This window comes from Scardinius erythrophthalmus (assembly GCF_964197995.2).
Source record: "Scardinius erythrophthalmus genome assembly, chromosome: 22".
NCBI lineage: Eukaryota > Metazoa > Chordata > Actinopteri > Cypriniformes > Leuciscidae > Scardinius > Scardinius erythrophthalmus.
In genome coordinates this window covers 26,805,099-26,821,553 of record NC_138242.1, presented here as the reverse complement: position 1 = coordinate 26,821,553, position 16,455 = coordinate 26,805,099, and the positions used below count along the sequence as shown (strand labels likewise).

The following is a 16,455-nucleotide window of genomic DNA, read 5'->3' as shown; positions in this document are numbered from 1 at the left end:
CCGCTTCTATGTTCAGTGGTACATTTTTTTAATCTTTTTTGTTTTTTATATAGAAAATTTGTCTAAAGCCATCTTGGTAACGCAGCTAATTCTTGGAAGTAAAGCTCTTTTTTGCATTTTTAGCTCAAAAGAATCTGTATATTTCATGTTGGTCTGGCTGACAAATATGCACTTATATAAGCAGGGCTTTCCTTAAAAATTAAGCCACCTACAGAATGAGACATTTTTGGTTTTACATACAAAATCCACATATAATTACTCAAAAAGAGAGATGATTATAAAATAATGCAACAGATTTATTACACAAAATTAAGTTTAAAAAAAATACACAGAAAAGCTACTTGCTGTTAACAAGCAAATCACTTCCAGAAAGCATTTTTGAGCCAATTATATTAATCGGAAAAGCCATGGGACCAGGATGGGAAAATATTTTTGCCTACTACACACAATAGCTGTTAAAATTCTGGTTTTACCAGCTATTGTGGCTGGTGAGCTGAGATTTGTATCAGTTCAGATGCAGAAAATGTTAATGTATTGTGGTTAATGTAAGAACAGGTTAATGTAGTGTATGGAACTAAAGCCATAGGCTTTGTAAGTCAGATCAGATCTCTCTTTGATTGTTAGTCTAAGAATACGGCACTGAAGTCCAACCATACAGATATGCATCTCGCCAGCTTTTCTTCAAACCTGAATAAAATGTTACTTCACTTTAATAAAAGTGCATTGTTGCAAAACAACAGCATTTCATGTCAAAGGCCAAATTAAACCTGAAAACCATTTTCTATGTTGAAATTTTGCTATCCGATGCTGACTAGGAAATGGTCTCTGGCTTAATTCCAGGATCCTCGTTGACATTTCCATATACTTCCATTAATTATGAATTCTCTGTAGATAATAATAATAATTGCAAGCTTTAATCCCTCCATAAGATTCTAATTAACGGGAGGGAACTTATCACTGAATGAATGAGTAAAAACTGAATTATAACTTTTTTTTGTGAGAATATCTTCTGATTGTGGTACATACAGAGCCTGTGGTGCTGAATAAAAACAGCAGAAGTGAAGGAGAGAATAAAGCAGGAAAGAGCTGAGAAAGTGAGGAAGAACTATTGAAATCCCAAAAGTCCCATTCTACAAAACAAGTGCCATTTGTATTCTTCATATATGTGTAAAAAAATACCAACACAAATAGTAGTTGATACTAACTTTTACAGTATAGTCACTTTCTAAAACACATCACCACATATCCAGTCATTTTAATTTGTTTAATTATTTCTTTTCATCATGCAATGCATTTTTGCCTTCTGCTTCTCTTTGATGTATTAGAAAATATGCACATTTTGAGGAAAGCAAAAGCTAGCAATTAGTCCTAGTTATTAGTTTGCCCTACAAAGATTGGCATGTCAATTTTAACTGTAAAACTGTCAACTTTGTTGTTTTTTTGAAGACATAATTATGTATTAAAACTTAATAAACAATGGAAATGATTAACACTTAAAGGGATAGTTCACCCAAACATTTTTATTACGTCATCAGTTACTCACCCTCATGTCGTTCCAAACCCGTAAGACTTTCGTTCATCTTCAGAATGCCAATGAAGATATTTTTAATGAAATCTGAGAGCTTTCTGTCTCTCCATTGGCAGCTACGCAACTATCACTTTGACGCTTCAAAAAGTTCTATAAAAAAAGCTGTTTTTGGGGTCAGAATGACCAGCAAACTTAATACAAATTCTAAAGAACATTGAATTTTTGATCAACGTACACAACAGTTATGGTAAACGGAAGCTCAATCATGCTTGCTTGACGTGCGAGAACCAATGAGATTCATTCTCGTGTGTTACGTAGCACGTTTGAGCTTCCACAAGAACCAATGAGGTTCATTCTCGTGTTACACAGGACGTTTGTGCTTCTACAAGAGGTTTGTTCTCACACGTAAAGCTAGTAGGGTTAAGCTTCTGTTTATGTTAGCTGATCAATGTTAATATGTGAATAAAAGACTTAAATCTGTTCATCATATAAAGCAATTGAGTCTCTTCAGAAAATTTTGACTAGACCGCTCAAATCATTTGGATTAGTTTTACGATCTTTTTAAAGCGTCAAAGTGGTAGCTGTGTATAGACTGTCAATGGAGGGACAGAAATCCCTCAGATTTCAAATATCTTCATTTGTAATTCAAAAACGAACAAACAGAAATTGAAAAAAGCAAAAAAAGCAAAGAATGAACAACAATAACCTCAACAAAACAAAGAGAAATGTAGTGTCACAAAGAGCCTACAGCAAAGACACTCTCATTTCACCTCCCGTGAGAAGGGTTAAGGACCGTTCTCCATGTTTGTGCTGTTCAGCTCGGGAGACAATTACAGCCGCATCAGAGAGGTTTCAGTGGCCAGCCGCTTTCACTGAGCAGCTTTCACGGGTCTGTCGGACAGCGAGAGGCTTTGTCTTTCAACAAATAACTGTAATGGTCCTTATCTGTGGAGCAGGCCGCCTTTACAACACTATCTTATCAGCCACCAAATACTTTCCTGCGAACTATCTCCAGAGAATGCACCGGGAAAATTGCCACTAAACCAAGAGCAGCCACTGACATAAATCACTGAGAAAGAGGTACATCGATAAGGGCTATCTCAAAGTTAAAGCCACAAAGCTGTTTTGGGGTTAGAATGGCCAGCAAACTTAATTCAAATTCTAAGTGCCACTTTACTTTGAAGATAAAAGGGAAACCTTCTCCGGGTAATCAATTCAATCTGAACGTGCAAATCTCCTTGCTGATAACCTCCACTGTCTTTTCTTAAATTGTCTTCACCCTTTCTAGAGCTCAAGTAAAATAGGAGGTAAAAAGTCAAGCCAGAATTTAGCAGAAAAAAAAAATGTAGCTTTTCATCCCTTTTATGCCACCAAGAAAGTCAGAATAGACAAGCTCTTTAAAATCCAGCAACGACTGATCCAATATCTGTTTTATCGGAAATGTCCAATGCCACATCCGTCATGCACATCAGATTGCAGCAGTCTTATATCCCTGCTTAAAGAGACAAGAAAAATGGCGGTCCAGGTCGGTTTATTCTGGTTAGTGCCGGTTTAGTGCTAGTCTTAAAGGGAGAAGATATTGGTAACAACATTGGACCCCATTGACTTTCATTGTATGGACAAAAAGAAGACATTTTACAAAATATCTTCTTCTGTGCTCCACAGAAAAAAATAAAGTCATACATGTTTGGATGGACATGAGAGTGAGTAAATGATTTCATTTCATCACTGACTGACTAGCAGATTATGCTGGTTGCTAGTCAAACAAAACAGAAGTACCAAGTTTGAGAGAACTAAACAAGTAGTTTGGACAGTTAGTTGGTCTTCTGTGATTTGGCTTAATTGAAATCCACCAACCAGAGCTTGGCTGCCATGGACGTGTGAGAGAGACAGAGACGAAGTGATCCGTTTCCTCACGTGTAGCAGAGTCTCAGTTTCACAGCTGGTTCTGAGGTTCTCCTACTAACAGCCAAAGTCCCGAATCCTGACAAAACAGAGCTCAAGCACAAATTATAACTGTCAGAGCTGTTAAATAAGACTCCACAGCCAACACGTGTGTATGTCATCAAAACTGGGAACGTTTCTTTGGACCAAAACACAACTCTGTGAAAACAAAACCATTTCACACGCCTAGCAGGAGATTCTGTTAAATGGAAAACTAAAGTCATTGTTCAAAAACAACAACAACACATTTTCAAACTTGATATTGCATCTCATAAACATTTCGGGCAAAGTGAGGAGGTTTGTCAGCGGCACCATCATTTTTCCTTCATTTTTATTCATTTTAAATTTAGCTTAAGTAATTTTGTACTTTTTTTGTCATATTTATTACTCGCACATATTATTTGTTAATTTGTCATGGTTAGTTAAACTTTATTGTTTACGTTTTTTTAAGTTTATGTTTATCATCTAATATTTATATTTTGTTTCTCCTTTTGAAAAAAATAAACATTTTTGTTAACATACACTTTTTAAGTCAAATATAATTTAATATGACTGAATCAACCTGAATACATTAGGTTACACCAACAAAAGTTTTCAAGGCTCCGACCCAAAAATGTCCTTATATAAATAAAAACAGAAACAAATTAGTCAAATCTGTAGTTATAAAACCAACGTAAATTGTTAAGCACAAATAATTTGATCTTGAATCTGAGAACATAAAAAAGATCCATTGTGATATATGATTTTTCTTTTCTGCAAGCTGTAGAGTTGACATGAAAACAACAGAATCAGGCCAGTCTACTAAGTAACAGCATTGAAAAAGACAATTCCTGGTTTATATTAAAGCTAGTTAAGTCAATGAGTTCATTTACTCAGCATTGGGACAAATAAATCCTTTAGGTGTTAGTTTTGCTCTCAAGTCTGACAACAAGGGAGTCTGGTCCAAAGCACCAAGCCTTGATTGACCTGCCCAGAACCGGACTTTCCCTTCTTCCCAATCCCATTCGACCTCTCCAATGATGATGATGAAGTTTCCACTGCAGCTGTTGTTTTATTCAGAGTTTCTTTAGAAAGAAACCTCACTCCTCCAGTAAAGAGATTTACCAGTGCACTTATCCCCTGACTCCATCACTCAGAACCGTCAGCGATACCATTTGTGAACAGCACCTGATGCTGGTCATATTTCCAGAAAAAATACAGTCTGGTTAATTTCTCTCTGGTGCTCCTTTCCCACTGTGAAGAAGAGTAATACAATCCTGGGTTTTCTAGTTTCTTAATGCGCCAACATATTAAATATCTTATCATGAATGTCTTGTGAAAGAACAAACTGATCCACAGCAAAGTGAGAAGAAAGTATTTTCTGGCACAGGTAGAGAAACTATTCAACTTCAAGAGCACCGGGATAGATGGTTAATTTTGACCTGGTAGAAGCAGTTTAGACCAGTTTGGACCATCAACAAACCATCTAGCATGTTGCACAAATCAGTTTTACCACCTTACGATCATATGACATGGTTTCTCTTATAAGCTGCACCAGACACTATTGAGCTGAATTAAGGCATGCTGTTTAAATGCCACATAATATCTGTTTTTGTCCATCTGAATGTCCATTGAGCACTAAGACCTTGAACTGGACATTTAATATATAGACTGTAAATCAGAAAATAATGCTCACTTAAAAACAAATTATCAAAAAAAGTAGTGCATTCAAATATCACCACCAACCACAGTGAATCAGATACAAAAGAGGTTCAAAGTTTAGGAGGCTTCTTTCTCTGCTTTCAGTTGGCCATTTCCATAACATCTTAAACAGCAAATACATCAGTGGTTTAGAACTGTAGGCTGATAGGGAACACGGCCAATCGTTGTCTACACACACATAAGCCCCAGAGCTTTCCAAATTATCTAAACTCTTAAGAAAACACCATAAAACTAAACATTTCACGTGATTTACACATCTGAACTGCACTAGATGATAATCACGCCTGTTGGCTGAATATATAGATGATGACAGATGTTAAATTGCATTTTTTATGTAATAGTATAATATAAATAAATATAATACACATATGCCTCATATTTACACCGATTAGAGTTTCAGGTAACACTGAAATCTTTTCTGGGTCAAAGTGTGTTTCTCTGTCCAGCACACATCCCCAGGAAACACAGAGGAGGATTGTGGGAAAGGGTGAGTGTTGAGGAGGGGTCAGAGCCCTGAAACACAGAGCAAAATAAATACATGGACTATAAAAAAAATGTAAAAAATACAGTCAGAAAGTGCACACAAAGCAGGTTGTGCTGGCTGGCTTCCTTCATTAAATAAGCTGAACGTCTTCCGCTGGTTCCTGGAGCAACCCTCCCCCCGTCACTGCCCTGCTCTGACTGTTACAATGGACTCCTGGACGTGGAGCTACATGGGCAAAGCCAGCATGGGGGGAAGCCAAGCACTTCCTGCCTCCAGAGCTGGCAGAGAGACAAGCTCTCACGGGAACAGCGTGCAAGAGCAGGAAGTATGTGTATGTGTGTGTGTGTGTGAGTGTGTAAGTTGCCAGCACAGTTGGTCCAGCTCCCCATGAGACCTGGATGAGGAAAACTGGCTTCATGACAAGAGCAGATGTAAAGACATACTAGACAACAAACCCATATAAGTTAGTGTATGCACACACACACCAGGTCACCGGATGACCTTCAGATCAACCAACTGACCTTTGGGTGCATTTAAAATGTTTTTAGAAGAGCTGAGAAATGACAGTGTGGTGTAAATCATTCAAGATCATTACATTGTCCACATTAAAGTCAAAACAAAATGCACTATATTTTACTTCTGTAATCTGACATATTTCTGAGGATATTCAACATTAAAGAATATTTATAATAAAAAAAACTTCTCTAAGCATTTACATTCACACCCTGGGAATGATGCAATTTGAAATCTGCCATCTTTTCTCACGGACGCTCAGTTTCACATCCACTATGTTTTTTTTAGAGCCAATCGGCTGAGCCACAAATGTCAAGTGACTAATCACTGTAAAACCACTAGAAAATTACATCACAGCAACGCTTGATTGGCTCATGGCACTACAATAAGTACAGTCCCAAACCCTTCACTTACGACTATCCCAAGTTGTGAAAAGCAGCAAACAAAGAAAAACATAAACATTCATATTAAATGTATATTAATGATTATTATTAATAATAATAAAACATGAATCAAATATAAATTAAGTTAAAGCTGCCACTGGCAAAACATGTACTACAATAAAATATTTGCATGTATGTTTATATGAGCTGTGATGCAGCAGACAAATGGCTTTTCGGGACAAAAGGTGTACAGGTAGTTATGATACCTAGCAGCAATGACTAACAATAAAACAGAAAAATCTATGAGAATACCATAGGCTGGATCTTTGATTTATCTATCTGGAATGGATTGGAATGTGGCTATGAAATGGGAGTGTTGAAATGTAAGAGCATATCATTCAAAAAAATCTAAGCAATTATTGCATTTTTGATAGAAAGACAAGCTTTTTTCTTTTCTTTTTTAAAAAAAATAACATGCACTGAAGAATCGTGCACAATAAGACCAGCTTCTTAAAAAAAAGTAAACAAGGTAAATTTGGATTTCTTGTTGACTTTAAACCAAATCAGTTATTTTGTTTACCTTTAAAGCAAACTCATTCGTCATTTGATAGTGCATCCTGTGGCACCATCGAGTGTCTATCACTGTGGGCTTGCGATTTTTTACCCTTTCTAATCTCATTTCCACATGGCTGAGATTCTTTCACAATACAGTCCGCTGAATGTCACAAGGCGCAACATCACAGGGACGAGACGATTGAGTCGAATAGAAATCGTGACCTATTTCTCTTATCCAGCTCACATCTTTCAAACATATTCCCCCGGTGGCAATTGGCATACACGACCGAGATATCTAGACAGTGAGCTGGAAGGGGGAAAAAAAAAACGCGAAGACATGAAAAAGCATTAAGAACCGTCTACAAGGGCATCGCAAAACCCCGTAGGTAATGTCACTACAAATGCAAAATGGGCATCACGGGAAGTTTTGCTTCCAGCTGCCCATGCATGAAGCTCTCTGTATGTGATACATGCTACTCGGTTGTACTATGGCACATTAAAGCACAAATGTTCCCTTGTTATAACTAAGCATGCAAAGCAAATCAAAGTAGTGAAGCAATCCAGGAGAAATGCTTTGCCATCTGCCTTCATTAACTCCGCCTAAGGCACAGTCCATCTATCACACAATGAGTGCTCAGAATTCACGCTGATTATGTTTTAGCATGGTGCACTGGTACTAGCTTCTTCTATGGGATGGTGGTGCATGCTAATGCTTAGTGGTTTTAAAAACTCTCATGTATTAAATTTGGTGCATTAAATTATTTTTTAATAATTTAATTATTAACAGTTATTTTAAAACTTTGTTCATCAAAGTATACTGAGAGAAAAAAATAACTATTTCCACAACAATATTAAGCAGTACAACTGATTTCAACATTGCTAAGAGATGTTTCTTGAGCACTAAATAAGTATATCAGAATGATTTCTGAAGGATCATGTGACACTTAAGACTGGTTCAGCTTTGCCATCACAGCATTAAATTTTATATAACAATATTATTTTTTTACTGTATTTTGATCAAATAAATGCAGCTTTGAATGTGTTTGAATGAAAAAAAAGTACCAACCCTAGAATTTTGAACAGTAATGTACATTAAAAGTGGAATCTGTGCCATATAGTATATGGGGAGCAAATTATCATAGAATCCTAGGGTTGGCCTCTATCAACAGAACATATAAAATCTAGTTCCTATAAATTTTTCATAACAACCATGCGCTGATCCTCCACTGAAAGATCTCCATATCCTCTTTCCTGTGTCTCTGGTGTCTATCTGTCCTACAAAGCTCAAGAACAACCATAAAAAAACTGATCCATTATCCCTGGGAAGTTCAGTAGATGAATGAGGGAAAATATATCACAAGGAACGATATCCAAACACCTACAAGAAACATATAAGAAGAGGAAATGCTATTTGGATACTCCAATCCCACAATCCTGCACTCCTCAACTAGAGAAAGCTACATTGTTCTCTCTCCCTCTCCATTCTCACAAATGAACTGTGTAAGCAGGAAAGTGAAACGGGACCTATTGATATGAATTAAGATAACGCTGTAAGATAATGGCAGAGAGGGCAGGAGATTATTCCCATCCCCTATTATGCTCTTAATGAAGTGTTACCAAATGTCATTCAATAGTGAATTCTAAAAATGTCGTCTTGATTTTTTTTATGAAAGCTACGATTTTAATTTGCCAAAGATTTCATACAGCTAAAACTAATTAAAACTGTGTCGCTTCAAATATTATCCATAGAAATTCTGGGATGCATGTGGCCCTGAGCAGAATTAAATCATGATTGTTTGACAAGCTGAAAAGGTGATACACTGCCCTCTGTTGGTAGATAGAAACACTGGATGTTGGACAGTCCGATTATCAGTTTTATCACTAATGTTATAAAATACAATCAGATAAAACAGTGTCGGTCTAATAATGATAAACTGGTTGAGAGTGAATGAATGCAGTCAATAGACTTGACACATTCAACAATTCTCATTAGCGTAATGCATATGGGTGTTTCTAATTCTCATCTGTGATTCTTCGACTGTAAAGCAGTAATGAGAGTCGTCCTGTTTGGACACAATATTATGGTTTGGACACATAACCCAACTTGGAATAGATTTAATAATAAATTCTAAAAATATGATCTTTTGTTTTGCATTTTGAAAATGAGCAGTAAAATAATGAAAACTGCAGGATAATCTGTGCTTATTTAACTGCACTTTTTATTTCTGGGGTTAAAGGGATAGTTCACCCAAAAATGAAAATGAGCCCATAATTTACTCACCCTCAAGTAATCCTAGGTGTAGATGACATTCGGAAATCTAGACAGACAGACGAATACAATCGGAGTTATATTAAAAAAATGTCCTGGCTCTTCCAAGCTTTATAATGGCAGTTTCTCTTTTGAAGTCCATAAAAGTGCATCTATCCATCATAAAAGTGCTCCACAGGGCTACGGGGGGTTAATAAAGGCCTTAGTATTTTTAATATAACTCCGATTGTATTCGTCTGAAAGAAGAATGTCATGTACACCTAGCATGACTTGAGGGTGAGTAAACCATGGGCTAATTTTCATTTTTGGGTGAACTATCCATTTAACTGTGACTTTTTTGACAGACTTCACCCCAGCAGCTTCAAATCAGGTCAGACAAACCATATAAATGAGTATTTTATATCAGTCATTTGTGTCATCATTATGTCCAGAGGGCCTTTAAACTACCCACAAAGAGCCATTAGTCATACTCACAATTTCTTAAGGGCTTTGATCACATGATTCATGAAGGAATCCTGAGCCAGTTTTCCATGTGGCTGATGTCTGCTGACCTCCTGGACAGACTCATATACTCTCAGCTTCACTGGAGGTTGGCTGCCAAGAGGAATAGAGAAGATCAGATGATTCTCATAAAGTTTATATCCATCACTTGCCAATTCCAAAGTTTGTGCTGTCGAATCAGAATGTAATAAATGAGGATATTCATGACAAAGTGTAGTCTAACACTGTTGGGCTGCAAGAAATAATAAAAGAGGTTATATTTTACTGTAAGTGATTGCATGACAAGACTTCAAACATTCAGACTGAGATATTACGGTAACACTTTACAAAAGCCTTAAGTATAATACATTATAAAGGTATTTCATAATGCATGTAATAATTTATAAAGAATTGTAACCAAAGTTAAAATGCATTATAATATTCGCAGATTCCTGGTTACATCTAAAATTGATTGTTTGTCATGTTTTAATGCATTATACTCTCTAAAGGCATGTTCAATGAATTTAGGGTCCAATTCTCACTATTAACTCACTATTCCTAATTACTGTTTATGAATAGTTAGTAAGGTAGATATTGGGTAGGATTAAGGGATGTAGAATATGGCCATGTAGGGCAGGCATTAATATGTGCTTTATAAGTACTAATAAACCACCAATATCCTATAATATGCATGCTAATAAGCAACTAGTAATAGTGAAAATTGGACCCTAAACTAAAGTGTTACCAAAGATAATAATGTATTACAACAGTGGTTACAAATATTCATGAGACCGTGCAATGCATTATAAGGTGCATTACAAGGCATTCAAAATACTATAATGCATAAATTCTTTAAGTAAAGTGTTACCGATATGACTTATAAGACAATTTCCATACTTTATGTTGTCTGATTTTATAGTTTTAATGGCTTTATATTTTTCTAAATTGTGGGAAAAGTAATAATTAAAGAATGAGTAGGTGTGTCCAAACTTTTGATTAACAGCATAACTAAAAATGTGCAGCCATATTAAGAAGTGCATTCAGTCAGGATTACCTTAACCACAGTCACAAAATTGATTTACATGATAATCACTCGCCATTTTTTCACTTTTACCAATCCTTAAATAACCCTTCTTTGTCAGCGCTATTCAAGACGCACGATTCCAACTGGGAGCAGATCTATATTCCAGCCAATTAGAGCAATGACTCATATGTCACTACCCGCAAGAACATTCATTTTTGCTGCTCCAGCAGGCTGTCGAGAAGACTGTAAACATTACTCAGAGCATCTCTGAGTGGGACTACAGTGAGATTGAAATGACTGACAGCTCCTCAGTTTCTGCGTCACGCCTCAGCAGGGGTGCGGCCCACGTGTCTTTTAGAAAACACTTCCTGTTGGTGACTTTCACTCTTCAAGATGTGACTTTCCAAAAGGACACAAAGGCGATTTTTAGAATAATGACGCAAGTTTGACGTAGGGCCTAAAACTGCTCCTGCGCACTCTGATCAGTAAAGCAATACAGAGCAATACAGTTTTTCGTTCATCCCCAATATGCAAAACAATAGTAATATTACAACTGAATGCAGAGGACTGCTATGAGTTTGATTTCAAAGTACAATACTGTTCAAACTAAGGTTTGTGGTCAGTATCCAATCAGAGCACTCTTGGCTTCTCAGAAGGAGAGGCTTTGTAGTGTTTCAGACAGACTGGGAATAAAGGTGCTGCAATAATGTACAGTATGTGAAAAGCATGTTAACCAATTCTAGTACGCCCAATAAACTAAATTATGACCTTTTAAAATATCATTATATGGGAAATTACAAACAAAAAAGGTCCCGAATTATATAGCTTACTTTCATGTGTTTGTGAAGTATCTTTATTTTGATTACATTTATTTTGATTTTGATTAATTTATAAGGTAATCTAATCTAATTCTGAGCTTTACTAAGTTTTCTTTGCTACAGTGTTTACTACTAAGTTTTGCAGCTGAATAAACTACTTCTCCAGGTAAGAGCATTACGGCATTACCTGAAACTGATCATGAACAGCTCACTGAAACTAAGCAGACATGAGTTACACTTTATTTTAGACAGAGTTACTAGGAATGGTATGGAAGCTTGTTTCCGCTACTGAATAAATAAATAAAAAGGTATTTGACATTTTAACTTACAATTCTAAAAAAATTCTTCACTTTTTTTCTCAGAATTGCAAGTTTATATCTGAGTTTTTTATTTTTTATTCAGTGGCGGAAACAAACTTGCATTGGAAATAATTCCAATAACTCCATAATGTCTACGCCATAGACTTCAATGCAAAACCTTTTCCTTAGTGAAACTAGTTTTAGTGGTATGATCTCATGATAGATTACCAATTAGTAATTTGAATTAATTAGTCATTTTTAAAATATTAAAGACATGGTTACTCACATCTTACTCTCGAGTTGTATTCTGGGTAAAGATGTCTGAGGGCGCAGCAATATTCCTTGATAAAGTTTCATGAATTTTTTATGGGCCTCTTCAGTAGAACTGATACTGTGAAGAGAAGCGAGACTGTTTTGTACCCTTTTTTTAAAATGGAATATTAAAACACTAGTTTAATAAGTTCACAAGCAACTAATACATTCGGAAATGACAAAAATTAATTTACAACATTAATGACCATTCCTACCTTTCATTCGGCTGGTTTAGCTTTGTGTTGTCAATGTCTGAGAGTCTTTACTCAGCTGTGATAAAAGTATAAAAGCCACATTTGGCGGATCAGTAACAACAAACACAAATCATTGTCCTATTTTGAGAAGATCAGGGCTAGTTGTCACAAGGATTAGGCTATATCTAACTGTTATGTTTACACTAATGTGAGTAAATCTCTAGTCATGGTTTTATATGCTGATTTTAAAAACTCTCTTAAAATTAGGGATGTGAGTTATTTTAACATAATTTACTGCAATAACGATTTAAAGGGATAGTTCTCCCAAAAATGAAAATTCTGTCATCATTTACTCAACCTCAAGTTGACCAAAACCTGTATGAATTTATTTCTTCTGCTGAAAACAAAAGAAAATATTTCGAAGAATATGGGTAACCAAACAGTTGATGGGTCCCATTGACTTCAACAGTATGAGGAAAATAATGCACTAATATTATGTTTGTAAGACTTCAGAAATCAAATCTAAATCTTATTTTACCGAATTAAAACATTCAATAGACTGTGTGACAGCAAGCTCCGTCTCCTCTATCTGGTCTATGCAGAACATAGCCGTGTCATTTACAAAAGGGAGTGATCCCAATCCAGCCTATAATATGAACTAAACGGTCTATGATGTGTACAATAAGTTAACTGACTCCGTACATTATTAAACATGTTGATATGAAATGTCTCTGTACCTGAACGTCGCTGTGCGTCATGGCAACAGCCATGTAACTTACTCGAATTACAGACAGGTTATCGTGTTAAAACATCATTAATGAAACGTTCAAGTTCATTATTAGTCTCTTGTTGGGATGGCACGCTTCCACAACTGTTGATACCTCAAATTTAGCAAGTTAATGAGGTACAAGCAGAGCCGGATTAACCCAAAGGCAAACTAGGCACGTGCCTAGGGCCCGATTGGCGGGATGGGGCCCAGACAGAGGGACAAAAAAAATTGTACATATGTCCTATCTACAATTTATTTCAATATTTATTAATTAACTAAAAATAGTGACGATGTTTATCTTAACCATAGACTGTTACATTACTGCAGTTAAACCAATTAATGTGTCCGTTACAAAGCGGGTGCCGGCTTCTGAAAGTATAACGAACGCATCCATCAGGTGCTGCGAGGCAAAAGCCTAATAAGCACACAAAGAAGCACAGCTCATAATGCAGGTGTGTGAGTTGTCGTCATCTATTTTGGAGTGATTATGTATTCTAAATATAAACTTGTAGCCTACTGTAGATCAGCGTCATTTCTGGAAAAATCATTCACCGCTTTATTACGAGTTTAAAAGAGCGCGAGCGTCATTAACGTGCCCAGACGCGACGCTTTGAATTTGCGCGTACAATGAATAACATCGTGTCGGGAGCTGACTAGTAAAAAAGCTACAAAATTAAAAGACAAGACGTGTGTATTCTAAGTTAAAAAGCCAACACAGTACAACATTTTTAAATGTTTCTAATAGGCTAAAGGATCTCATATCTATGGGCTTCTAAATTCTGCTGATGATTAGACATCTCCTGACATTACGCCAATAATATCAGTTTATATATTTTTTTTCTGCTCAGTAGCGATCGTGTCTTTCTCTTCCACTTGATTTGTGTAAAGCATATTTAAGGTAGCAATGCAATATAAAAGCACTTAGTGGGATTCTGGAACTGTGAATAAATTGAATAAAACAGCAAAATAACAACAACAACAACAACAATAACAATAACATCTTCATTAAACAAAAAAGACATTACCTTAGATAAAGTTTGATTAATATGTACATACAGTACCGGTAAAAGTCTGGACCCATTACTATTTTTAATGTTTTTGAAAGAAGTTTATTATTATGCTCTACAAGCCTGCATTTATTTGATCAAAAATACAGGAAAAAACAGGAATATACTGTACTTTTTTAAAAACAACTTTTTAATAATCAAAAATCCTGAAAAAAAGTATCAGGTTATAAAATAAATATTAAGCACCATTTCTAACATTTGATAATAAATCAGAATATTATAAAGTTTTCTGAAGGATCACGTGACACTAAATTCAGCTTTGCATCACATAAATATAAAGTATAGTAAAATAGAAAACCATTATTTAAAATTTTAATAATATTTCACTATATTATTTTTCTTTATTTTTGATCAAATAAATCCAGGCTTGATGAGCATAAGAGACTTCTTTCAAAAACATTACAAATAGTAATGTGTCCAAACTTATGTACTGTGTAAGTAAAAATATACTGCTTTTAAAATTAAATGTTGTATAAATAAAAAGGTTAGGAATCATATTTGTTTTCAAGTGTTTTTTTATGGGGGGTGGCGGGTGGGGGGCCTCCAACATGAATTTTGCCTAGGGCCTCCTAATGTCTAGAACCGGCCCTGGGTACAAGTGGGCCAACAGGCTAACAACTCAGTAAACAAGAAGTTCATATTGAGTAACTTACATTTTAGACACAAATAGTTCAAGTTAGTTTGTCTATATTTGCTTCGCCAACAAAACTACTTCCAAAAGAAGCCAGCCAAACAGGAACAGAGCCGTTGCGTGTCGACGAATCAAGTGTTTTTGAACGAATCGGTTGAATGAATGACTCATCGAGTTCCAAAATGAATCAGTGTTTGTGAACAATTCTGTTGAATGAATGATTTAATGACTCGCTCATCAAGACGGTAGTTTGTCGCCACCCACTGGCACAAAGTAACGTGCGAAACAGTCACCGAATAAATCAAAATCAAACACATAAATAAATAAATAAATAAATAAATAAATAAATAAATAAATAAATAAATAAATAAATAAATAAATAAATAAATAAATAAACGAGTTATTATTATTATTAACTAAAAATATTAAAAAACATTTTTGTTAATTGAAAGAAAGCTGAAATAAAATATATATATATAAATATTAGATGAAACTAAGGAAAAATGTGACATTTGAGTTTAAGTAGAAAAAAGATAAATAGCCTAACCCCCAAATTGTAATATTTAAAGCTGCAGTCCGCAGTTTTTCCTCTTTGTCGCCATATATGTTCGAAATCTGGCACAGCGCGGATGAATCTAAATGTTTTGAGGATAATGTGCGGCTAGACTTTAAAAACGTTTTAATCATATTTGGTTAATAGCGAATAAAGATGACCAACAACTTGAACATAGGCCATCCTTAAATAACAGAAGGTGAGTAACTGTTCTATTCCTTTTAAGCCAGTTGAAACAGAAATATAAAATGAACATGTCTCTATTTTAGAGAGAAATTTTAAAAGTGGAAAGAATAAAGAGATGGAAGGCCAGTAAGATCAAAGACGTCTTTTCTTCTTCTTGTTAGCCTTGTCTGTTCCCTGTGAAACCACAACAGTAAATCCCCTCAGCTGAACTGAAAGCTTTAAGGTTTAATTAAGTAAGTGGTCCACCGCCCCATATGAGTCGACCTAATCCAGCAGAACAGCTCGCAGGTCCACCAGTGAAATCTGCTCAAAGCTATGACAATTTGCTGATATAGGCCTACTCGGTACTGTATTGAGACGTAAAAAGGCTGCAAACACTATAGAAACATATTGTGAATCATACTATGGTTTATATTGACCAGAAACAAGCACTTTTACTTTTACCTTTTTGTATGACTTTTTCTATATTTGACATGTTTTATAACTTTATAAAATAGTATAATAGCTAGTTGTACAACAATGAAATATAAAACATGTATCAAATTTGTGGCTGTAGGCATGGTTTGGAATGTGGTCAGCAGATGACAGACACTGTGATGATTTGTGGCCTTGGTTCACTTCTGAGGTCTGTTTGCAGATGGGTATTAGTGGTCTAAAAGTGCTAATTGCATCAACAACATTAGGAGGAGTCGCAGTCAGATAAGAAGGACCAACACAACAGCGATCTCATCAGACGCTGCCTGCC

The 16,455-nt window shown here is 35.6% G+C and overlaps 1 protein-coding gene across 1 annotated transcript in view; it reads right to left on the bottom strand.

Annotated features, from left to right (window-relative positions):
• cnbd1 (cyclic nucleotide binding domain containing 1) overlaps positions 1–12,580 on the bottom strand; it is a gene marked incomplete at its 3' end in the record, with an annotated part of 38,996 nt that extends 26,416 nt beyond the window's left edge. The window contains 3 exon segments of the mRNA XM_081352783.1: positions 9,852–9,971; positions 12,285–12,389; positions 12,526–12,580. Of these exon segments, the coding sequence (XP_081208909.1) occupies positions 9,852–9,971; positions 12,285–12,355 (191 nt within the window). The 5' untranslated portion in view covers positions 12,356–12,389; positions 12,526–12,580.
• Positions 12,581–16,455: the final 3,875 nt, after the last annotated feature.